Source organism: Hippopotamus amphibius, chromosome 9, assembly GCF_030028045.1.
Source record: "Hippopotamus amphibius kiboko isolate mHipAmp2 chromosome 9, mHipAmp2.hap2, whole genome shotgun sequence".
Taxonomy (NCBI): Eukaryota; Metazoa; Chordata; class Mammalia; order Artiodactyla; family Hippopotamidae; genus Hippopotamus; species Hippopotamus amphibius.
The window spans coordinates 98,072,799-98,098,943 of NC_080194.1; the positions used below are offsets into that span (position 1 = coordinate 98,072,799).

Consider the following 26,145-nt stretch of genomic DNA (forward strand, 5'->3'; position numbering starts at 1 on the left):
TATATGTGCCACATCTTCTTTATCCATGCCTCTGTTAACGGACATTTAAGTTGCTTCCATGTCCTGGCTATCGTAAATAGTGCTATGAACACTGGGGTGCATGTATTTTTTTGAATTATGGTTTTCTCTGGGTATATGCCCAGTAGTGGGATTGTTGGGTCATATGGTAGTTCTATTTTTAGTTTTTTGAGGAACATCCATACTGTTCTCCATAGTGGCTGTATCAATTTACTTTCCCACCAACAGTGTAGGAGGGTTCTGAGCCATAGCAATTTTAGACAAACAGGCCTGATGAATCACAGGCTGAGAGATCTGTTTCAGTATCAGCTGATAATATTGGGAAGCTCTGCTACTGCAGAAAGCAGCAGCATTGGCAAGGGGAGGGTTGAACTTTATGGCAAGTTCATTCACAGCCCGTTTTCATGTCTGAATTAGAATATTTCACATCCAATGTTCATTCTTTCTAGAAATTCCTGATTATCAAAACAACCAAAGAGAGGGCTGATATGGTGAATAGAAGCACTTAAGTTGGCATCTGATATTCTGTTTCCAATCCTGCTTTTCTTCACTTAATATCTGTGTGGATTTCAGCAAGTTTCTTTGCCTAAATCAATTAAGGCTTGGTAACAATAAAAGTTACCTTGTGAAGGTTTGATAAGGCAACTAGGTATGTAAGTATGCAGATGGTTGGGCACTTAATGGCAATTGCAAAGGATTTATTTCCAAAATTATAACATCTCTTATGACTTTCCCCATTCCTTGTCCTTGTGTTTGACCATGTGACTTGTTTGGCCAACAGAATGAGCCAGAAGTTTCTGAGCCTAGACTGGAAATGGCCTCACATGTTTTTATTTGTTCTCTTGTTTCTCTGCCACTCTCTGAGAGGAACATGGCTCAGATATCCCACTGGTCCAGGTATATCCCAAAGAAGAGACGTGGGCAGAGCTGCCTCTGTCAATCAAGAGCCATGTAGTGGGCAGCAGACCTGCCCTGCAGCCTGAAGCAGAGTTATCTGGCCAAACTTAGATCAGCCAAATCCTCAGCTGACCTACAGATATATGAGCAATAATACATGTTTTAGATCACTATGTTTTGCAGCACCGTTGCAGCAATACCTGACCATTACACCTCATAATGCAGAGAGGTGTCACTGGGGGAACACTGGTTGTGAAGAAGGCTCAGAAAGTAGAATTTTTCTTGGTAAAATTGTCTTGGTCCAGGGTCCAATCCTTGGTTTGACAAGCTCAAACCCAATCTAAGAGACTAATGTATTTACCTGTTGAGAAATAGAATCATCAGGTAAATCGATGTTTGCCTTGGCCTGTTGAGTACATACTCTCCCTCTGGGCAAAAGAAGATTTCTCCGTGAGCATGGAATCAGAACAAAGGGAATTAGCTACAGGGTTTGAAAGTTTAGGCTTTGATAGCCTCCTATGTCCACCTTCACATCAGAGAGCTATTTGTCTGGCAGAGAAAAACATCACCCTGACAGGGTAACTTTTATTCTAAGTAATGCTGAGATGAGATTACCAATTTGTAACTTTCTAAATTTCCCTTCTCTAAGCCTGATTAGCTTCCTTCTATTAAAAACATTTTTTCTCCAAATAGTGTTCTGGCAGAAACACTTCTTTTAGTGATAGAGTCCTTGAATTGTGACTAGGCAGATGTCCCCTCATCCACCCCCATTAAAGACTATTTCCCAGCCTCCCTTGCAGTTTGGTGTGTCCCTAATGATTCAGTTCTGACCAGTGTGTCACCAGCTCTGCTGCTGGCACTGTGAATGGGAGCTACATCGTATGGGGGTTACGTCCAAGACTTGCAGGTGGAGGCCAGGCGTGAAGTGCATGGTGGTCCTAAATAGAGCTGGAGCCCTGCAGCTGCATGTACAACCCTGAGTAGGTCTGCCAGCTGGACAATGCAGAAGGGACAAAGTCCTAACCTTCTCTTTTCCAATATATACCAAAGGGGGTGACCTTTGAAAGTGAGGGAGATTGGCACTGGGATTACATCCCTGTGTCTAAGACACAGGAATGTTGAGCCAGCTACTCTCAGAACTAGAAGCAATTCACTTCTGACTTCAGACATGGTCCAGAAAGTGAATAAACCAAATTTTGGAAAATTGATTTTTTTTAACAGCAAGAAGACTTCAAAGTTTTTAGGACTGACCTTTCATCTTTATTTCCTTATTAATTGTTTTTACTGGTGGTCTACAAGTTGAAGCACATGAAGCCCCTGTTTCTTGTTTATCTGATATTCATAATATAGATCAACTATAGCAATTTTGGAAATACCCTTCAAATGAAAACAAGATAAATAAGAGTTTGAGTGTGTATAAGATGAGAGAAATGACTACTGTGTGGTATATCAAATACAGTGGTATTCAGTAAGTAAAACAGACACAAGTATTCAATAACCAGAAAATTCCTAGAAGTGTTGCATATTTAACTTTTATTTCTTTGTCTAATTTAACTGATTCCAAGGATCCTGATGTAAGAGCAGGTTGTTTTAAAAGTGAAGATCTAAGTGAGCCACCCTCTCCCATTTCTCAGTCACATTAGTCCAAGGCTTTGACTTCTTCTTGGTCTTCTTGATCTGACTCTGAAATCACTTTCCTGTTGGAGGTAACATGAATCAGTTCCAATATTTGTGAATATAATGTGGCATGAAAACAACTTTTGAAAGTTTGTCCAATAAAGATCTACCGTCTTGCATTCTGACTATGCCTTAAATTTTGCAATCATGTGTAAACTTCTGTGTGGGAGGAGTGGTCACTCCACTGTGAAGTGTGACTCGAAGGGCACGGGAGCAAAGCTCCTAAACTTAAACATACTGTGCTCACCTAAGAGTCCAACTTGTGAGATTTCATCATTGGTGACTGATTTCTTTGGATTACCCATTGTTCCTTCTAGTCAGCCCTCTTTTAAAATGAAAATATTCCTGGGTGGATAAAAACGTAGTGCCACTGAAACTTTACTATGTTCAAGTTCTTTCTTTCTGACGGAAGGGCACCTGGAGTATCCTAAGATCTGACGAAGGAGTGACGGTAAGGGTGTTATCTGTAGATGTGGGGAAGTTTTGGGTAGACAGGAAAGGATGGAGGTAGGAGAAAGAGGGCAAAATTAAAATTGTGTTTCAGATATTTCACAAATTTAAAAGTGTTTACAAATTAATGTATAGAAATACGACTTTCTAAATAAGCTAATGCTGAACTATATGGCATTTTTTAGCTAAAATTTCTTGTTACAGGGAATTCCCTGGTGGGCCAGCGGTTAGGACTTGGCACTTTCACTGTCCGGCCCAGGTTCAATCCCTGGTTGGGGAACTAAGATCCTGTTGACAGCAGCTTGGTGAGGCAAAAATTAAAAAAATTTTTTTTGGTTACAAATATTTTCTGAATTCTTACATGGAGGCAGTGTGCTAGGCACTTTGGGTGACCCAGTTTCTCATGGCACTTACAATATGGTCATAGACGAGTAAAAAATACATCAAAGGTGAAATAACAACTTAAGAGACAATGAGTTGAATAATTATAAAATATGGGCACAAAGTAGTACATGATTAACTGCCAAAAGAATGGTGCAGACAGGAACTGTGTAAGAAGCTCAGAGGAGGAAGATGTCACAGTGAAATGGAATGGAATTCAAGACTTCAGGACAGAGGAGGGAGGCCAAGCTGGTATACAAAAGGAATTAGGTAAGCACTTAAACCATTAAGGGGATTATTTGTTCCAGTTGTGAAATAATGTTTTACTCTGAGCTGAATCCACATGGGTAGTAACAGGACTGTTCTGATCATTCCTATAAAAATATGCACAGAAATTTAAGGTACCCAGACAGATCTGTTGATACACTTCAAGTAACAATCTTCATTATTTGACTCAGATAAGTGAACTTGCAAGGGGACTAGTTTTGCTTCACCTTTAGAAGCTAAGTCAAATCATCTGGCTGAAAAGCTAGAAATTAAGTTGCTGAACATTGTGTAGACAATATAGCCAGGTGATTAAGTGATCTTTCCATTTTTTTCAGAAGTTTTAAAAATCAGTGTAGACATTCATTTTTTGTTAATAACATCTGATAACATGAAAGGGAGTTGGCCTCAATACTAATGAGATAAGAATAAAAATTCTATTACTTTCTGCTCTTCCCTGAATGCAAATAGATATCTGTCAAATTAATGTTGCATTAGCCACGTTGGGTTTCAATCATAATACCAAAATGAAGACATTTACAGTTTTTATTAGGGATTCTTTAGTGATTAACCAGTGATAGCTGGTCTTCTTTAAACTCTTCTGGACCATGTGTCTGGTGCTGTTGTAACATTACTCTGCGGATAAGGCTATTAACCCATCACTGTGAAGCTAGAGCCCTTGCCATGTAAATTTAGATTTAGCAAGCTTAGGTATGCCTTTGGTGGTTGGTGAGTTTGATGAGTTGATAATCTAGAAGACCTGCTCATCTGCCAAAGATGGCAAGGCTAGGTGTGGGTGGGGAAGGGGGTGCTGAGGGGGTGTGATGGCAGGTGAATAACCAGGATAAGAATGGGGGGGGGGGGGGAAGAAAACGTACAGACTCGAGGTTGACCTGTGCTCCTGTTTGCACCAGCATATACTTGCATGTTGCACAGACATGTAAGTGCGCACACAGGCTCTAATGTAGACAAGCAGAAGACATTTTCTCAAGGCAAGAACCCCTAAAACTGTGGGTGGGTTTTTAGAAGGTAGGGAGCAAACTGAGTAAAATAATATATAAACAAAAAAAGAAGCACTTCTTTACAGGGAAACTAGAAAGGTGAGAATATTTTCGACAGAAGTAAACTTACTTTGCTTTGTGTACTTTGGCTTTTGGCTTATAAGGAAGGGAAATCAGTTCTTTCTAAAACAAAACAAAACAAAATCAAAATCAAAAAGGAAAATTTTTACTTCTTGCACTGACTAAAATTTACTTACTTGAAAAAAATCTGAGGTAAAATGATCACAGAGTTTGTAATGACTAGCTTCTTAAATTGGAGACCATGGGGTGAGAAACAGTCCAGATTAGGGCATTTGGAGTTCACTCAGGAGATTGTCTTTGTACATCCATACGTGTATGGGGTGCTATTGCTTTCATTGTTCATTCCTCTTCATTTAGCATTTGTTTTTGTATGATCTGAGCAAGACCAATCGTAAAACAAATACTAGCAATGAAGTAGCCCATGTTAGTATCCTATGGCTTTATAACATGGACAATAAGCCCAGTGACAACAGCACCGTTTCTGTGCCAGCAGAGCTGCACACTGTGGAGATATCTTTGGTTTATCAAGGATTATCAAATTCTCTGATGTCTATGTCCTGCCTCCCTTCAGCATATAGAAGGCACTGGACCAAGGGCCTCTAGATTTAAGGGGTAAAGCTATAAAATCTCTCAGCATTTGCCATAGCTCACCCTGCCCCCACCCCTGAGGTTTATCTGAATGCCTCCCTCTGTCTCACCGAGATCCTTTCTTCTCTTTGTTTTCTTAAGAGTTGGATAATCTCATCTCTCCTTTTAGCCTGTTTAAAGAAAAAAAAAAAGAGTGGGTGACTTTTTTGACTCAATAATAAAACTATGTGTCCATTGGGGGAGGGGGGTAGGATTTTTTCCATTTTCCTTCTTGTATTTTGGAGCAGAATTAAAAATTTTTCCATGATAGATTTATACTTGTCATTTATAACACAATTCAGTTTTTATTCCAGAGGATGCTGCTTTACAAAATAATTTGATTTTGATTCTAAATGGAGGGAATTTTTCTTGCCCATATAATAACTTTTACTGACCTTACAACATGAACCATGCTAAGAACTTGATATAAGTTATATCATTATTTTCTTATAATAACTCAGAAGTTTGGCCCCTCTATCATCCTGTTTTACATATGAGGAATGTGAAGCGTACTAAGGTTAAATACCTTATCCAAACATTTTTTTTTAAGATTATTTATTTATTTATTTATATTTGGCTGCATTGTCTCTTCGTTGCTGCGCGATGGCTTTCTCTAGCTGCGGCGAGTGAGGGCTACTCTTTGTTGTGATGCACAGGCTTCCCAGTGTGGTGGCTTCTCTTGTTGTGGAGCAGGGGCTGTAGGTGCACGGGCTTCAGTAGTTGTGGCCTGAGGGCTCTAGAGCACAGGCTTAGTAGTTGTGGCACATGGGCTTAGTTGCTCTGTGGCATGTGGGATCTTCCCGGACCAGGGATGGAACTCATGTCCCCTGCATTGGCAGGCACATTCTCAACCACTGTGCCACAAGGGAAGTCCCCTTACCCAAGCTTTTAAATGGCAGAACTGGATTTGATACCAGCTCTACTTGACAACAAAGCCCAAGCTATTGGCCACCATACTAAATTGCCATTAAATGGCAGCAAGACACAAAACCAGCCAGCCCAAACAGCATGCCATCACATACATCCACAGCAAGAAGGCTCTTCTAAGCAGCTTGCATACATAACAGAGCCCCACACTCCATTGCTCCTCTGTCTTAGACATTGAGACATGTCTAATGTCTCAGGTTACTTCTCTTAAGAGTAAAAACAAACAAAGAAACAGACACTAATTTAGTGCAGGCACAAAGATTTATCAAGATATAGACTGTATACAAAGAGGCAAATTTACGTACAAAGTTTTTTTCATAGAATACAGTTATGTTCAGTATTGGAGATGGCCAGGTAGAAAATTGCATCTGGAGTATTTGAGAACAAGAGAAAGAAACCTGAGAATCTGACAAATCAAACTTATAGCTTCAAATGGCCAAATAAAATGAAACAAGCTCTGCTTGGATCAAGGCTAGAAGAAAGATATAGCTGAGAATGGACATAGATTCGTCATATCCAGGTAAAAATTCTGTCATCCATGCATCTATTCAAGTTTCTTGAGCACTGCACTATTTTCCTAGGGCTGCAGCAACAAAGTATCAAAACCTAGATGGCTTAAAACAACAGCTATTTATTGTCACACGGTTCTGGAGGCGAGAAGTCCAAAACAAGGTGTCAGCAAGGCCATGCTCCCTGTGAAACCTGCAGGCGAACCCTTCCTTGCCTCTTCTTAGCCTCTGGTCATTTGCTGGCAATCTGTGGCTTTCCTTGGCTTGCAGGTGTGTAGCTCTAATCTCTGCTTTTGTCGTCTCCCTGCGTGTTCCTGTCCTCACATGGCTATCTTATGAGGACACCATCATACTGAATTAGGTGTTCACCCTACTCTAATATTAACTTCTTAACTGATTTTATCCATGATGAGTCTATTTCCAAATGAGGGCACATTTTGAGGTACTGGGGGTTAGGACTTCAACATTTATCTTTTTTTGGTGGGACACGTTTCAATCCGTAATGAGCACCTATGATGTAACATTACTATGCTAGGGGCTGCACAAAATACCATTCCTGCCTGCCAGGTGATGGCAGACTTGTGGAGAAAAAGACAATAGTTTCGATATACTATAATGGGATTAGAATAGGATGCAATTAGACAACTGAAGAGGAACCCTTGATTCAGATGAAAGTGTGTATATGTCTGTGGGGGAGACTCAGAGAAGATATCCCAGAGGAGGTGATGTCCAAGATTAGGCCTGAAAGCATAGTCACCAGGCAACAGTACAGACAGGATGGAGAAGAAAGCTTTCAAGGCAGAGGAAACAGGGTGTGCAAAGCCCTGGAGGCTGCATTTGCTAAGTAATTCCTCAGAATGAGTCTTTAGTCCTGATGGCTGCAAGAGAAGCTGCAAAGCTCAGGCAGGCTCCACCAGACATGGGAGGAGGGGCCAGGCTGGGCATGAGTAACCGGCTGCCTTGGCTTTGCTTCATTCCGTTCAAGTCATTCATCTTGCCTTTTCAGAGCTTACAGAGTTTTAATTTTATTTACTTTGGGACAAGATTTCTACTTTTTACTTGAATTTAAGGCATCATATATCACAGATATTGAAAGAAAAAAAAATTCAGGGTCCTTTAAAAACTAAGCTTATTTTTTTTTTTCAAATTATTTTCCCGTTTATGTTATTACAGAATACTGAGCAGAGTTCCCTGTGCTATACACTAGGCCTTTATTGGTTATCTATTTTAAAAGTATAGTAGTGTGTATATGTCATTCCCAAGCTCCCAATTTATCCCTCCCCCCCACCTTTCCTGTTTGGTAACCTTAAGTTTGTTTTCTATGTCTGTGAGTCTGGTTCTGAAAAACTAAGCTAATTTAAAAATATCTGTCAATTTGCTATGGATTGAATAAATAATGTCTATAGAAAAAGACCTGGGATATTTTCAATGCAGGTATTCAATGTTAGTTTCTTTTCCAGTTTTCCCATTACACATGTACTCAGTGGGAATGAAATGCTCCCAGACTGTGATTACATAGCGCTGTATACCTTTATTACAGTATTGGTCTCACTTTCTCTGCTTTATCTCACAGTTGCTACCATGTCTCTTTCAGAGTCTTACTCATATTTTTACCCTTCCTTAGAGCTTAGCAGTGTCTTGTAAATGATATTCGATGAATTTTTGTTGAATTGATTTGAGTCATGATATGTGAATGAAACCATTACACTGTCTAATACACAATTATTAGTCTAAGCAAAAAAAAAATGTTTTGGAAATTGAAATTAAACAGTGGGTAAGTTTTGTTCTTAAAATCCCCTATGAACAAAACTACATGATTATTTTCTGTGTAACTATAGGGTAGTCATAGGCAAGTTATATTGTCAAAATGCTTCTAATATAAATGGACAAATATTTAGTTACAAGATCCTAAATAATAGCAGGGTAAAAAAATTCATTCATTTAAATTTTGATTTCATGTGCTTTTTTATTATAATGGATTTTAATACCTAATCAGTTTTGTAATATAACATAATGCACCAGAAACAAAGTTTTCAAATATGATTTGATTTCTGCTTCCTGAACATGTTTTCTGGGAATGAATAACAAAACTACTGTAGGCAACTGTGTCATCAGAACAAAAACATTGCCAACTATTCTAAGAAATCTCTGCCAGGATAACTAAATACATTCAGTGGTAAGAGAAAATTCTTATAATTTACTTTATTAGTAACAACAAAAGAATTCTCATTTCTAACCATAGTGTTTTGATTGTGTTCATTAATGGAATTTATAGGGCATTTAATCATTTAATTTATTAATTCTTAATAGCATAAGGGGGTCAGAATTTATATTTATAATATTTTTTCTTTTTTTTCAGTTTTGTTGTGATATAATTGACATACAAGACTATAAGTTCAAGGTGTACAGCATAATGACTTGACATACATACATATATATTGTGAAACAATTACACATGAGTTTAGTTACCATCACCTTATATATAACAACAAAATTTTTTTTTCCTTTTGATGAAAACTTTTAGGATATACTCTTTTAGCAACTTTCAAATATACCAATACAGAATTTTTTATTATAGTCATAATGTTGTACATTACATCCCCAGGACTTTTCTATCTTATATTTATAATATTTTCATGCTGGATATTTTCTTATATTATACATTTTAGTTATATTACTTATATTTATATATTACTCCTGAAAAAATAAATTACAGAATAAAAAGTGTTTTTAGGAAATTAGGATATGATAATATATGTTTAATATCTCACAGAAGGTTAATGAATTTTACTGTCATTTCAAGAATTAAGTTGCTGAGTTCTCTATTTTTGGCTTTTCAGAGCCAAACAATTTGGGTGGCAACATAGATTAGTGGAGTCAAATACATTTGGGTCTGAATCCCAATTCTGCTGTGTGATTAATGGCAAGTAATATCTTTTTTTTTAAAATAACTTTTTAAAAATTTTATTTATTTATTTATTTATTTGGCTGCATTGGGTCTTCGCTGCTGCACGTGGGCTTTCTGTAGTTGTGGTGAGTGGGGGCTACTCTTTGTTGCAGTGCACGAGCTTCTCATTGCAGTGGCTTCTCTTGTTGCGGAGCAAGGGCTCTAGGCTCTCGGGCTTCAGTAGTTGTGACATGTGGGCTCGGTAGTTGTGGCTCGAGGGCTCTAGAGCACAGGCTCAGTAGTTGTGGCACACAGGTTTAGTTGCTCCGCGGTATGTGGGATCTTTGCGGACCAGGGCTTGAACCGGTGTCCCCTGCATTGGCAGGTGGATTCTCAACCACTGCGCCACCAGGGAAGCCCAGGGCAAGTAATATCTTAACTATTCCTCCTGGTTCGTCCTTTCCTCCTTCCAACTATAATGACTATGCCATTGGTCAGAGGTTTGTGACCTTGAGTAAAAGGAACCACTTCTCTGAGTATTGATTTCTCATGTATAAGAAAGGTTGTGAAAGTTGGAGATAATACAAATTAACAATGCATGGCATATGGTGGGTATTTAATAAATGGTAGCTATTATTATAGAAAAAAATTATTTCAATGCTTTCAAAACCTGAAAGAGTGGGAGAAGAAGGGAGGATGGGATTACCCACCTTCTGTGTACAGGCATGGAGGATTTCCAATGATTCAACCTCTTACCTACAGGTGAGTTAGTGAACAGAGTTGGAAGGAAGAAAGGAGAAACAAGGAGGTATGTCTATGAAATTACTTGCCCTTTATGCAGTAGAAATTCCTGTCTACAAATTCTCCAGTGTATTGTAAACTTTCTCCTCAGTTAAATTTCAGTTATAAAAAAGTTCTTAATAAGCACTAGACTCTAAAAGAAAGGTCCTTTCTTCTCAAGACTTCATTCTCATATGAAAAATGCATTTCCTCCTTGTATTATGATTAAAAAATTTTGACTGAAACATTCACCAAAGATAGCATATGATAGTGTTTATTTCTCTGATTATCTATCTATATTACCAAAAGAAATTTTCTCTTGATGACCATAGTATAAGAGCCTAATTTCTGAATTTAATCTTAAAAGTATCTTAGACGAGTACTGAACTGGTTCCAATTCAATAAGCTCTTTGCTTAGTTACCTGGCAACCATCCCAATACTTAGAGAATCTAGAAACTCTTGAAAACAGTGTGGTGTAGTAGTTAAGCACATTGGCTCCATTGTCAGGTGGACACAGGTTCAAACTGCCTTTACTATATTTTAGCTGTGTGACCTTGAAAAAGCCACTTACATGTTTCCACTTCAGCTTCCTTATCTGTAATGGGCGTAATTACAACGCTTCTCAGACAAAGCTGTTCTGATGATTAAATAAGAATGTGAGTAAAGGACTCAAGAGTGTGTATGCTGTGTAGTTAGCTTTCAAAAATATTATTATTTTCTAGTGAGAGAGGCAGATTGTTGGAAAAGGAAAAAACGAAGAAAACAGACTAGGAAGCACTGGGAGAAATATACTAATGCAAATAGAAATTTAAAAAATATTCTTTCCATTGACTATCAATACAATACATGCTCATGACAAAAATATCAAAACATGAAAAAAGCACATAACGGAAAATAATATTTACATAAATCCATTGCTGAATCTAAAATCTTAATGTAAGTTTAAAAATTTAAAACATGTAAAAATTTTAGAGGAGCCCTAAAGCAGCTCCAAAATAAGTAATCTAAGGATATAAAAATAACACATCAAAGGGAGAAAGGTGGCTAGGGAGGCAGCTTAATGATCATGACACAAAAAGCGTGCTCACTGATGAAAAGACAGTTCATCCAATTAAAAATAAATGGAGGGCTTCCCTGGTTGCACAGTGGTTAGAGTCTGCCTGCCAATGCAGGGCACATGGGTTCAATCCCTGGTCTGGGAAGATCCCACACACTGCAGAACAACTAGGCCTATGCACCATAGCTACTGAGCCTGCGCTCTAGAGCCCATGAGCCACAACTATTGAGCCCACATGCCACAACTACTGAAGCTCGCAATCCAATCTCAACTGTCTTCTAATCAGAATGTAGATACCTGGGTGACCATGCTTTCTACTCATCATCCTTTGAGATTTGCCATTTTGGTCAAACCATTTCATTTAATACTAAAGCTTATTTTGTACCTCCTAAAATTTTATTTTTCAATTATGGGTTTAAAAAAAGAGGGAAAGCAGAGAAGATAAAAACAAACTTTCATTGGGTACCTGCTGGATGTCAGGCTTTGAGAAATTCATTTAATCCTGAGGTAGATGCTATTATTCTCTTTACGGACAGAAGGAAATCAACTGGATCAGTTGACATTAATCCTGGCAGAGCCAAGGATTCAAACTCATTCTCAGTTCTGTTTGCCTCCAAGTTTCTTTGGCCATACTGCTTAAAACATATGCTAGAGATTGTGGCACACTTACACACACATACACACACAGTGACAGAATGGTTTCTTTATTCAGTCTTGATTCTGAAAAGGAAGAATTAATTGGGATTAAACATGGTGAAGGAGACAAATACAGTCTCTGGTCTCACAGGAAATTTTCTCTTCTAGTGGAAAGTGTGTGCTATGGGGAAACACAGCAGGGGGCGCTCATGCAGAGTTAATTTACTTATTTTATGGGATCATGCAGCACTTTGCAAAAAGTGGTTAAAGGGTAAAGAATAGTTGAGCTACAGTGGTACTTATAAACTGATGAACGCTCTAAGATCTTATTTAGTGTACACTAAATATTTATGATAGGACTCCTGATTACAAGTTAGGTATAAAATGAGAATTACACTCCAATTTTAGAATATTACCTAAGCAGAACCAACGTTCTGTGGTTTTACAGAGATTAGCTAACATTTCCTGATTTTTTCTTGAGGCTCCAGATTTTAATTTTTATTTCTATGCCAATAATTGCAAACTAATGCCCAATGGGATCACTAGGGAATCTTAGTTCTTATTCTACACAGTCTTAATTTTCAGTCGGTCCCATTTCCGTTCTGTTACAAAATGTAATTGAGGAAGGTTAGAATTACTATTGGCTTAAGGCAAACTATGTCTCACATTTGGGCTTGATTCCAAATGGCAGTATGTGCCTCTTGGCCTGCTGGTATTGATAACAGAATGCTTCAACTATGCCTTTACTCTGTGAATTTACTACCATTCCCTGTGTCTATTAATTGAAATCTACTATGTAAATTCTACAACTTCCATAAAGTAAATTTATATCTACTATAATAATAAGATACAGAACTGTTGGGCCTCAAATGATCTACCATGCACTTTAAAAGATAGCCTGAATGATCAGTAAAAAGGCTTCCTCCAGCTCTAATCTGATATTTGGAAGGTAGACCTAAAGGCAGTCATCTCTGGGAGTGGGGTGGAAGATGTTAGAGGATTATTAATTGGAGGGAGGAACAATGCTGACTTGCATAAAAAAATGCACGTCTAAGCACTTTTTCATACCTCCTGGAAACTGCCTGACTCTGGCTCAGTTCCCAGCTTTGGCATTTATAATTTTCATTTGAAAAATAACGGCTTACTACAATGAGAAGACCGTATCAGTCATTACATAAGATGGAGTTAATACAATTTTCTTAAATGTAGGTTTTGATAAAATATGAATTTATCTATTTTGAAGAGGAAAAAAATGTGTACTTTCTTAGTTCTGTTATGTGTTTTTTCTTAATTCTGTTACATATATTTTAATGGAAAACCTCCTTAGGTAATTACTATTGGTTTTCCATTAAAATATATGTATTTTAAAAGTTACACAAAACAAATGCATGAAAGTATAAGCATGAATGATTTTTAAAAACTGCTTTATTTATTTATTTTTTAAAGTTTCCCCAGTTTATTTTTTAATTTTTATTTTTAAAAAAATTTTATTGGAGCATAGATGATTTACAATGTGTGTTAGTTTCAGGTATATAGCAAAGTGAAAAAATGCTTTAATGTTGCTTTTAAAGGCACTCATTTTTTAAAAAGCAATAGGCAAGATTTGAATTTTAATGTTGAGAAAAATATAAGCATAAAATGAATATTACACCTTTAAATTAAAAAAGTATAGATATATTAAAGATACTTCTATATATAATTGAACTATACACTATTGATGATTCGGTCCACAATAATTACAAGGACTTGTCCTTAGCAAACAAATTACTGAGTCTTTAAGGTTTCCCCATGTTGATGGTTACATAGGTATGATGAATGGGTGAATGGGACTGACCTCATCTTTCAGGTATGTCTTTCCTGCCCTGCCCATTGGGTTGTAAGAGAGAGATGATCCTTTCTGTTTCCCCTCTAGATCCCCCATCCAGGTGACTCTATCTCATCTCTGGTCCATACTTCTCTAGCCTATATATTCACAGGCCTATTTGACAGCTCAAATAGGCTTATCATTGCTTATCTCAAAGGCACCTCACACTCCATGAGTCTAAAATTGAACTTCTAATCCCTCCCCACCTCCCCAAAACCCAAACTGGCGTTTATTTACCATTCCTTGTTTCAGAGAATGGCACCATCCACCGTTTTGCAAGCCAGAAAACTCCGAGTCATCTCTGATATCGTGCTATGCCTCAATGTCCATATCCAATGCACAACTCAAGACCTACTTATTTTACTTGCTAAATATCTCTTAACTCTATCTACATTTTCCTAATCCAAGCTACCATCACCTCCCATGATTGCAATGGCCTTCACTCTGGTTTCCCTACTTCTGCTCTAACCACTTTTAATTCATTCTCTTGAATTTTTTTTCAAACAAATCTGATATTATCATCCCCCAACTTAAAACCCTTCAATGGCTTCTTACTGTTTATGTGCTATGGCCTCACCTTCCCAGCACCACACTGGCCGTTCAGCTCCGGACACGTGCTGGGCTGCTGCTGCTGTCCCTCCACCCCTCCTTCTGTCCCACTCTTCCTTCGAACCTCAGCTTAATCTTTCCAGAAATTCTCCCTCACTCTTTTGATTGGATCAATACTGCCCTATTAAATGTTCCTCTAACATTATGTATAATTCTTTCATGAATCTCTCTCTCCTTAATTAAACTGCAAATTTCAGATAAGGACAGAGTTTGTATCTTTAAAATGGATTTTTTGTTGTTGTTCATCATTGTACTCCAGTGCCCAGCACAATGCCAGGTACATAGAAGTTCTCAATAAATATTTGTTGAGTCAATCTTGCACAATTTTTCCGAGTCAGATTCTCCTCACTTTTGGCTCTGGGGCTTACCCTGCTGTTGATGTCTTTGCTCAGCCCTTTTTGCCTGAGCTTGACGTTGCCTCTTCAGCTTTGACCCTTTCCTTGCCTACATCTTTTTTTTTTTTAAGGCTACAAAATTTTCAGCTGCTTTGGGCAAACATTCTATAAAGTTCAGCTTGGTCTTGTGACCCTACATTTCAGTGCAGGGCCCTCATCTATATGGATGAAGACCCACACAATGTCCAATTCAACTTCACACATAGAGACTGATGTCTATACCTATTCCAACATCTATATTATATCTACTGGGAACATTTTTTGCCATAAACCCCAGAGAATACAAAGGTAGTATATGAAACATTATAACCACAGTTAAGAACTATTTTTTTCTTTCTGTTTTTACTTAATGCTCTAAAAAATCTATCCTTTATAATAAAAGTCTCAAAGCTTAGACAAACTATCTTAAATAACTTCTGTTTTCTTCAAATTACTGAATTAATGTTACAATGAAAATATGCCTTTTTCTTCCTTAAATAGTTATTTAACAGAGTTTATCTCAACAATAGAATCAATTGTTGATAAACTGATTTTTGAACAATATTTTTTGGCTTGGCCAAGAAAAATTACTATAGTTAGGTGAATTTGTCTTATATGTTGATGGCTCTAAAGTAGTTTTCTGGCTATGGCAGTAGGGAATGATACAAATGTTTAGGAATGTGATTGGAGTTTGGGGGAAAGGTACATGTTTCTCGGAATTTGCTTTTTTTTTTAATTTTTTAAAAATTTTACAGCCAAGCCTATCTCTGTACCAAAGTTCTAGTATACGGAATATTGTCTTCTCCCCTGTGTTCACTCAAGTCCTTGTTTCTTTGTCTGGTATCCCTGATACTCTGGGACAGTGGCCTTGACTTATTTTCTACTCCAGATGCTGCATTCTAATTCCCAGGTCAAGGTTTCTTTCACATGCTGTTGAACCTTGGCCCCATGATCTTAAATTTCCATCTATTGCCTTTTCCTGGTATCACTTCCTTCAGAGAACACATAATGCTCACTGACTGTGACTTTCCCCTGTGGCCTACAGACTGTTTCCACTCTTGCCTGCTGCTCGCACATCCTTTTTCACAATTGACTACATGTCTGTTCAGTACCTCTGAGTCTGTGAGGCCTCTGAGTCTTGGTGAATCCTATTTTGGACCGTCCTCCTATTAATGAGTACCTCATACACCACCCAGCTCAAGGAACTGGACTATCATGCAGGATTCTGATCTGGACAAGTTAAATCATCAATTTATTCACTCATAAGCATTTATTTGGTAGGTTAGGAGATCATCTGATATTTGTCAGGCCCTGTGATTATAAAATCAAAGAAGTCATGATCCTTTTCCTTAAGGAACTTAGAGCCTGCAGGAGAAATACCTCAACTATATGTCAGGGACTATGACTGGGGAAAGCACAGGGTACTAGGGAAACACAAAGGAAGGGGCATTTGTATCAACCTGGGGAATATGAGACTAATTTTGAATTGTTTTTAAATACAGGTAAGCATTAGCTAAAGGGAGAAATGGGAGAAAGGCATTTCCAAGCAGAAGAAAGTGTAGACTCAGTGTCACAGAGGTGATCGTCTTCTAGGTTCTCGCCTGTCTTTGAGCACAACATTTTGCCAATGGATTGACACACAGCCCTGTTTCATGTGTGTTTCTCTTTTATGGACACCTTATGTAAAATACCTTGTTGATTCATCAACACTGAACTCATAGTCAACAGCAATTATAACTCATGTCTAAACAAAGCTTATCTAATGCGTGTATTTTCTCCATAAGGCACATCACAACCTTCTGGCACTTAGGAACACTAGACAGTACTTCAGCACTTGGAGACTATTTAAAACAGCGAAATCATAAAAAAAAAAAAAAAAAAACCCAAACCCCAAACCAAAAAATGTGGCACTTAATAAACTGCAAAAAGGAAACTTGTCCACAGTATGAGCTGAAACAAGGAGGCAGAACATTGCTTTGTTCAACCTCAGCTAGGAACACGTGTGTTGGGCAACTCAAATTTTTCACTGCGAATGTCCTCCAGTGACCATGAAAGTGCTACGAGTACTGATTTTCGGGTTACAAATAAACTGTTGCTAGTAAGTGAATTCGCAAATATGGAATCACAAATAATGAGGACTGACTATATTACCAACACTGTGGCTTAGGGAACTGCAAAATCTCAGGAGCCAAATAGACAAATGGCTGTATCACCTCAGGCTCCGAGGGTGTGCTTGATCACACCTTAGCACAGAAAATGATTAAATGGTGAAGTAAATATAGAAACAAAATTTTTAACTTTCCTACCTGGCTCCAATATTACTTACCTACATATCTTTTCATCTTGCTTTTGATAGAGGCAAAGGGAAAAGGCAGATTATGGTTTTGATATCATGTGTGTTGTGATTATTTTCTGAGTTACCTGATCCACAGAATTACCCAGTTCTTCAATAAATTCTATTTGATTCACCCTACTGCTTATAAGGTATTTATAAATTTGAACAATAAAGCTTCATGTAGCTGGAATTAAATTGATAGTTCTGCCTTTATTTAAAAAATACATGATCCTTTTTTTGCTTCATTCTGTGTTCAATAGTTTCATTTAACCATGTTCTACCAGGAGATAGTTAGTATGGGTCCTTGCCTAATTGTATTTCAGGACTTAAAATGTTTTTATTTTGTCTTTAGGTGAATGTGTTCAGAAAAGAAAGTATACAGATCTTTGGGAAAAAGAGGAGGCGATGCATTTGTGGCATGACCCTATCCAACTCTGGGGCTGGGTCTGTCTGGGGCAATGAATTCAGCTATTTGATCTCAAATCTCATTTCTTACCCCAAGTGTCTCTTTGTGGACTGTAGATGTTAAAGTAATTCACGTTTATGCAATCTTTTATCATTTGCTACAAAAATATTTGCTTGTTACTGTGAATGCACAGTTTTTATGATTCTTCCTCTTGAATTCTTTGACAAATTAGGAACAAGAATTTAAATAAGTATCTTTTGTTGGTGAAGGAGAAATCCACCACTTCCTAATGCGATTTATTTTATGGAGGAAAAGGAATTTTGTTATTATTACATGAAGGGAGGAAAGCAAAATTAAAACAAAGCCAGGTAACACTGTGACTGAGAAAAATTTGGTTTGTCTGGGAAACCAATCCTGGGCAATTTGACACCAAAAAGGATTTTCTTTTATGGGAGCATCCTGGGCAATGACACTGAGGAAATTCCTTACATCTTTGGTTTGGCTCTACAAAACTGACTTATAATCGTTCTGAGTATTCCTTTGAAAGTACAAGATAATGGAGGATAATGTTAAAGTTTTCCACTTTCATGATTCGGTGTCTAAAAATACACCTTTTTGATACTTCTTAGATTCTTCTTCTAAGAATGTTCTCATCGTAACATGATTTGCTTCTGGTTCACTGAAGCGCCATATAGCATTGACTTTTGAGGAAGACTTACAGTATGGTCAGTGTTGGTTGTAGAGGTTGTGTGACTGAACAGATTAAAATCCCATTCCCAATAAAGAGTGTATCTTTATTGTTATTCTGCCGATTGCATATTTTCCTTGTAAAAACCTTCAGTTTATTTTCACTCATGTTAAAACTCTGATTACAGATGGACATTTCTAAATATGTCATCTATATACATGCCTTAAAGTACTGCTCTGATCTTTTCTTCCTCCTCCCAGCAAATGAATTATTTATAATTCTTTTCACAAAGAGATAATCAGCTAAAGAGCTTTCTTAAAGGTGGCAAAACTAAAAAGCAAATTAGTTTTATGATTTCAAAGAATTAGCTGACTATTCATTTATTATAATGTTTCCAGACTACTTTAGAACTCTCAGAGGAAGAATAATGGTCCAGTCCAGTACTGCAAGGTTTCCTTTATGGACAGGGTAAGCCATTTAATCTTGACAGACGCAAATTGTTTTTGATTTTCTGCCATGGATATCCATCACAGAAATAGTACTTGTGATTAATAGCATTTTGTCCACTAACTGAAAGCATTTATAATGTATATCTGGAAAATAGTCCAAACTGGAGGATAACATTAAAGTTTAAAAAAGTTCAACAACTGAAAAATCAATATCAGTTGGGGGGAAAAGCTATAAAAGTACTTTTAGGAGAGACAGAAATACATTTTTAGATTTTCATTAATTTTAAGGAGAAAGTGGAAGAAAAAACCTTTAAGAAACTTGATGGGAAATATTTTTTCCCATTTTAGAATGAAAATTATACCAGGCATTTACTTATAAATGCATATGTTAAAAATATGTAAAAGATTCTCAAATTAAATAGATAATTGTAAATGTATTATTAGTTAAATAGGAACTCCCACCCCCATTTATTTTCTGCCATTTAGCTAAAGGTTCTAGAATGGTGGTAGCAGCAATGCAGAGAGAGTACAATAGATGGAGGGAAAAAGTGGTGTCCAAAAATAGAGTCTATGTTTTAGTAATTACAGGGAGTCACGTTTCCTCCCATCATACATAGACCCACGAGGTAAAAGCAAAACTGAGATGTGTGAGGGGATGTGCTAAATTGGTCCTAAAGCAGACTTGCAAACAGACTAGCTTTGGGGAATATTCTTGCAAAAATTGTCAGCCTAGAAAAATTTGCCAGATGTCTATATGTACAAAGGCTAACCCAAAAGGTGTTATCATTGTATCGAACATATGTTCACTCAATTAATTCAATTACGCATTTATCTATTCAGTCAACAAATATCAGTATTTGTTGAGTTTCAATAGCCAGAAGAGCATGAGGGCTAAGCAAATAGGAAATGACCTCTGCCCTCATGAAAGAAAAGAGAATTAACATTTGTTGAGAGAAAACGATGACCAGCTGCTCTACATATCTTATACCAACTTGATGAGGGGGATATTTTTATCATCCCTCCTTCTCTGTCTGAGGAAGCTGAGACTCAGGGGTTAAACAGGCTGCTCAAGCTCACTCAGATAGTAAGTGTCAGATCAGACTTCCAAACCCAGCTTGTCTCCAACGTCTAATGCACTATGGTGTCTGGAATCCAGCAGGAAAAAAAGAAACACACACAATTACCTATAACACAGATCGTGACTTGCTCTGGGAGCACAGAGAAGGGAGATGTTCATTCTGTTGTCTCTAAGTCACCTCTGGGAAGCCTTCACAGAGAAGCTGCATTTGAGCTGGGCCTTGAAGGTACATGGGGGAGGGCATTTTAGGTAGAAAAGCAAAATTGCATTGTAGGTTGAAGAAACAGTCCCACTGTTTCTCACACATGTATTCATACCACAGTTTTGAATTTTAGAATATTTGGCAGCAAACTTGAACAATGTTGTTGTCAGCAGTCATTAAGATACAATGAGTCTCATGGGCTTTGGAGTTAGGAAACAGGCTTTGAAACTAGCCTCAGCCACTTACCAGTTGTGGGAACTTTGGAAAATCATTTAAGCCTTGTTTGATTAAATGGGAAACATCCTCATGAGGCTATTTTAAGGAGATTTGGAGTTGATACATACACAGTGCTTAGTTTAGTATATACAGCACGTGGCATACACTCACTAAACTGGGTGTTATGAGTACACCATCACAATAGTATCCGAGGATATCCATAAGAGCATTCAGTTATTACACGATTCTCTTGCTTTTCCTTTTTTTTTAAGTTGATAATATTATGATATCAATATTTATTAACTTCCTTATGACAATTCTCTTGCTTTTTCACCATGGCATTGTTTGACTAGAACTGTATCATACTGTACTGACTCAGCTCTCCCATATACTCACAAGGCACAGTTCCAGTAATATTGTCTTTCTATCCTGCTGGCTTGCTGCTTAGGCCTCTTCTACTCTCAACAAATAGAATCTTCTTTATACTGCGTTGCAGGACCCACTTGACTTAATGTACAATTTGGCAGATATCACAGAATAATGTGCCTGTTTATGTTTAGCAAAAATATATTTTACCCTTTCACCACTTCAGTAGCACATATGGGGAGGGGTACACAGTGTGCCCTAGCCTAGTGGTTGAGAACCAACTGTACAGAGTAGACCGCACTGGAGGTAGGGTGGGGTGTAGCGGAAGGAGGAAGGAGAGTGGTAGAAGCCAGTCAGGTTATGGTCAGAGCGGAAAAGAACTTGAATACCATGCTGGAGAGTTTGGGTTCCATCCTGCAGGAATGGAGAGCCAGGGAAAAAAAATGAAAGCAGGTATATGGACTGAATTGTGTCATTCCCACCCCCACCCCTGCAATTCCTGTGTTGAAGCCTTAACCCCCCAGTGTAACTCTATTTGGAAACATATCCTTTAGGGAGGTAAAGGTAAACGAGGTCATAAAGGTGGGGCCCTAATACAGTAGGACTGGTGTCCTTATAAGATGAGGAAGAGACACCAGAGCTCTCTCCCTCTGCCATGTGAGGACACAGTGAGAAGGTGGCTGTCTAGAAGCCCAGAAGAGAGGCTTCATCAGAAACCAACTCTGGAAGGACCTTGGTCTCATACTTCCAGCCTCCAAAATTGTGAGAAAATAAATTTCTGTGGTATTTTGTTATGGCAGCCCTAGCAGACTAACATGGTAAGAAAGCACCATAATAGGATTTGGGTTTTAGGAAGATAACTAGTGCAGTGGAGGATATTTTTTGTTGAGTCAACTGTACATTCTTTGAAACTCAGTTCCTTTGGGAAGATTTCTTGATTCCTTAAGCTTGACTTTGATGTCTTTCAATGTGTTCCCATAGTATTATGTGCATACATCTATCATAATAATGTATCATAATTCCTGCCCTTAATTGGCATTCTCTCCCACCAGATTATGAACTCCTTGAGATCAGGGAACACATCTTGTCTCTGTATTCCCAGCATCTAGTACAGTACTTGGCACATGGCAGATTCTCAATAGATACCTGCGAATTAATTAAGTAATTAATAATAGAAGAACCTGAGGCACGGAAATCAGTTCTGACTACCATTAGCAGAACATCCACTTGTAACTCATCATATTGTCTTAACTGTTTGATAAAAGATGATAAAATTTGATAATAGTTTGTCTTTAATCTTTTATTTCTAATCTCTTCCAAAAATGAAATTAAAATGCGCTGAAGAAGTAGACTTCTAATGATTTTTGCTTCACTGAAAATTAGGTTCCCTCCCCTCCCCCCATTAAGTCCTGGTATAAATATACAGTATCTAATATCCTCAAGAGAGAAGAAAATGCTGACTATTTCTAATCACTTAATTTGTTTGGAGGAATCACCAAGAGTCCACAGAGGGAACTAATGTGATCAGCAAACTCAAATGCATTGTTCTGTAATTTATGCAGAATTCCCGATAAGTCTTTTTGGAGTTTGCCAATATATCCAATGATTAAAGACATTAGGCCAGACAAATCCTCTATCTTTGCTTTTATAGTCCAGGAACAGTTACAGGAATGGAATTTATCTATTAACCAAACAAAATGTTTCTATAAATCACTGTACTAATAGTTGAGTTAAAGCCTGTGCCTGCAAAAAAGAAGCAAACAAGAGATGTTGCCAAGAAGAGACATGTTCAGCTGATTTGACAATACCAATGTGTTTAACTGCGGCCTTTAGTCAAAACGGTTCCAGATGACAGGCTCATTCCTCTGATCTTTTAATTTTGACCTATTAAGATAGTCAACTCTATTCAGTTTTTCCTGTTCTTACAATATTTCTGTTCTTACAACATTGTATATGGTTTGGGACCTTATTGGGTGGAAAGTGTGTGAATCCATCTTTTGCAACTTCCCTCTGATTTCACTGTTCTTATACACCCTTGGGCTTTTGCAGAGACTGAGAATAGCCAAAGTTTAACAGAATTTCTTAATTTTCATTTAAAATTCTAATAAAGGTTTTCCAATTGCTCAAGCTGATATACCAGAAGTAGAAAATTTTTATATTCATATGTTAAAAAAGAATAATGGGGATGATTTAGGAAATAATAATGACATTTTAATGAAAATCAGATCGCTTTCTGAAATATGGGCCTACCTTTTGGAGATACTTCTTTTTCTCCTCAGATTCCTGAATCTTCAGGGTTTCAGCAGTGACATCTCTACTCTCTAAAGAAAATAGAATCAAATTCATTCTGAAATAATTTTATCATGATTTTACAATAATGTTGATAAAAATTAAAGTTTAAAAGGTAATACATACAGTAGGAAGGTAAACACAAATTTGCTGTCTTGAAACTTTATGAACCAGATTTATAAATAACTGGAGACTGAATTAATTAGATCTGGCTGCAGGGAACCTCTAATCTCTTTAGAAGAGGAGTAGCCTGAGTCCAGAGACAAGAAAAGGTCTCTAAACAGAATCTATTTGCAGTATCAGAGATTACAATTTCTACATTCTTATTCAATGTTATAGGAATTTAGGCATTTTCCTCTGGATAAATGGGGTGGTTCCTGAGGCAGGATCTTGGTATGCAATTCAGAAATTTATGCCAAAGGAAGAAGTTGTATCCTTACACTTATTACCTTTTTTTTTTTTAAGAATCTAGGATTCAGGATGTTGAAAGGCATAAAACTTGGTACTTACTGCTTTTCTCAAGGAAAAAAGGCTGCAAGTAACTTTTCTCTAAAAAATACAAAAGAGAAGTAAAGTCATTGGAAAAGCCACAGCATTAAAGGTATTAGTTTTTCTACACCTGTAAAAATTGCATAAGTGTTTCCCATCTCAGGCCTTACAGGCCAGGAAACTTGGTTCCTAACGCTGACTCTGCCTTCAACCTACTCTTCGGCTTTCACGTTTGAACTCTATTACGTAAACAACCATCCTTAATATCCTTTCAGCCAACATATAACATTTGCCCAGATTATTCTATACCATTTAGACAAATGTCATAATCCAAGGGATATTTTCTGATGTACTTTTAGATGTAACAAAGATACCATTGATCATTTTGGGGTGGAAGGATTCCTGGGAAGATTTTAGAACTATTTGCATAGGGTTTTAGACATTTGAGTGAAAAATTCTTATCTTCGGCAGTTTCTCCTGGGAGAGGCTCTGGTATCTTCCGGGTGGGTTATGGAGGAGGCAGCAATCGTAGATAGGAAGCAGCTACTCACCAAGCCCACTGTTCCTCGAGGGCCGAGCCACCGGCAGACGTTGACTGCTACCCCTGGACAGCACCAACTGAGATTCGCTGGGGGGATACATTGACGCCCCCATCCAGAACTGTTTGGCCAAGTTGGCATCGCTATCCGAAGAGCCGGTGAACACCAGTAATCCCTGGGGGTAAATTTCACAGGACTCCCTTTGGCTGTTAGGACTGCTGCCGGGCCTCGTTTCCATGGCAACTCAGGACGCTTCTCCGTGCTCCCTTGCTCTTCTCCCAGCTCCGCCCCCCCCGCCCCGCCCCTCCCTCCCCCGGAAACCCGCTAAGTTGGCCACAACCACCGCAGGAAGCCCTTAGTGTCCTCGCTAGATGTTGGGGTCCAGCGCGCGCTTGTGGGCCACCTGAATCCCACTTCTGCAGTGATCACAGGCTTCCGGGCCAGTCCAAGCCTTGGAGTCGAGATAGGGGAGTCAAAACATCAACTCTGGGGCATCTCGTCCTGTTGGAGTCAGTAGGGGAACAATTCAGCGCTCTCTTATCCTCAGCCTCCTACCCCCGCCCCCCAGCAGCTTCCTTTCCCCCAACTATATCTAAATAAAACTTTCGGTTTCTTAGCTCCACTGTCCCAATCTCCTTTCCACACCAGATTGCTGTAGCTCAGCACCCTCTATGGGGAAGTTCTGGGCCTCCATTAGTTGGTGAATTCAATACAGCAGCTAACATCCTAGCCTATGGAAGCTGGAGGTGTGAACTGGGCTGATAGGTACCCCTACATACAGTTTTTTATACACTTCCCCCCTGAATCCTTTAAGATCAATCTTATGAAAAGAAGCTCGATTTTGATTGTAACATCAGTCCCACTAAGAACTGCTTAGACTGCAGCAGTTTTAAATGATTACTTAGAAGAAATATATCGGATGAGTGGACTCAATCCTTTCATGAAAAACAGACTATAAAATTTTTTGTTAATGAGTTCTATAAAAATATTAACAAGTGTACGTGCATAGCTTTCCTGGGAGATCTGGTTAATCTAGGAACAATTTAACCATTTCAGCCATAGGAAAGTTGTAATTACTGTGGCAGGAATTGAAATGGACATCATAAAACCAACCACCTTAGGAAAGGAAATGGACACATTGGTAATAACACAATTTCGTTTCCTTATGGCCTTATGGTTTCCATAGTGACCTTATGGCACTTTATTCTTTCAAGATACTAATACAGTCTCACAGAAAGATAGCTCAAAAGTTGATAATTACAAATCTATACAATGACAGCTAAGGAAAAAAATCTTATTCCCCAACACATCTGAAATTTTTTTGGTTCAGAGCCTGAAGGAATATTGAAAAACTGTATACCAAGCTATACATATATTACATATGGTGTATATTTAGCAGTTAAAATGTTGATTTCTCTTGGCTGACCTATTGAAAAATAGGCAATGGGTAATATTAGCAAATTCCAATCCCCCAAATCCATCCCCCCCCCCCCAAAAAATCATTGATATGCACACGCAGCTTATTTGGACGAATTCCCAAATCTTTTTACCTGGCCGTGTGGTTAGTGATTGGTACTATTAGCAATCAGCTAACTACACTGCCTAGTAACTAGACTCACAGAAAAAAAGGTTTCCATCATAAACTGCGTCTGAGGTTGGTGCCCCATACGTTGTGACAGGCAAATCATTGGTTCATTGGTTCAGCTGTAGCTCCCTTTACTCGGTGGGGTGATGAATACCGTGCTAAATAATGAAAACCAGGCGCAATGAATCACAGCAAAACAGCATTAAGCGTTACACAGGGGGCTCCACCCAGCAGTTTAAACGTCTTAAAGCCATTCAACACCACGGACCTCGCTTTGCTTAGGTGGGATTGCACAACCTTGCGTTTACCCCTAACAGTTTAACTGCATCTAGAAGCGGCGGCTCGCAGGAGCCCGCCGGCGTTACTAGCAAGGTAACAACGTGCTCCGCCAGCAGCGCTAAACGCTGACGCATCACATCTCGAAGCGCAGCGGGCTCTTCTCAAACGCTCGGGGTTGGCGGTT

The 26,145-nt window shown here is 38.2% G+C and overlaps 1 protein-coding gene across 1 annotated transcript; it reads right to left on the reverse strand.

Annotated features, from left to right (window-relative positions):
• Positions 1 to 2,422: 2,422 nt before the first annotated feature.
• Positions 2,423 to 24,338, reverse strand: HOATZ (HOATZ cilia and flagella associated protein). The gene is made up of 6 exons (XM_057695295.1): positions 24,110 to 24,338; positions 23,580 to 23,618; positions 23,031 to 23,101; positions 5,468 to 5,527; positions 4,819 to 4,871; positions 2,423 to 2,612 (listed from the first exon to the last, which is right to left on the reverse strand). Exons 1-6 carry the CDS (start codon positions 24,333 to 24,335, stop codon positions 2,555 to 2,557), a joined length of 507 nt encoding a protein of 168 aa, XP_057551278.1. The 5' UTR covers positions 24,336 to 24,338; the 3' UTR covers positions 2,423 to 2,554.
• Positions 24,339 to 26,145: the final 1,807 nt, after the last annotated feature.

Coding starts and splice junctions, on each gene's coding strand:
- HOATZ (XM_057695295.1), bottom strand. CDS start 24,335: ATGGAAACGAGGCCCGGCAGCAGTCCTAACAGCCAAAGGGAGTCCTGT. Junction 23,619..24,109: donor CTCGAGGAACAGTGGGCTTG/GTGAGTAGCTGC, acceptor TGTATTTTTTAG/AGAAAAGTTACTTGCAGCCT. Junction 5,528..23,030: donor AAAAGAAGTATCTCCAAAAG/GTAGGCCCATAT, acceptor TTCTTTAAACAG/GCTAAAAGGAGAGATGAGAT.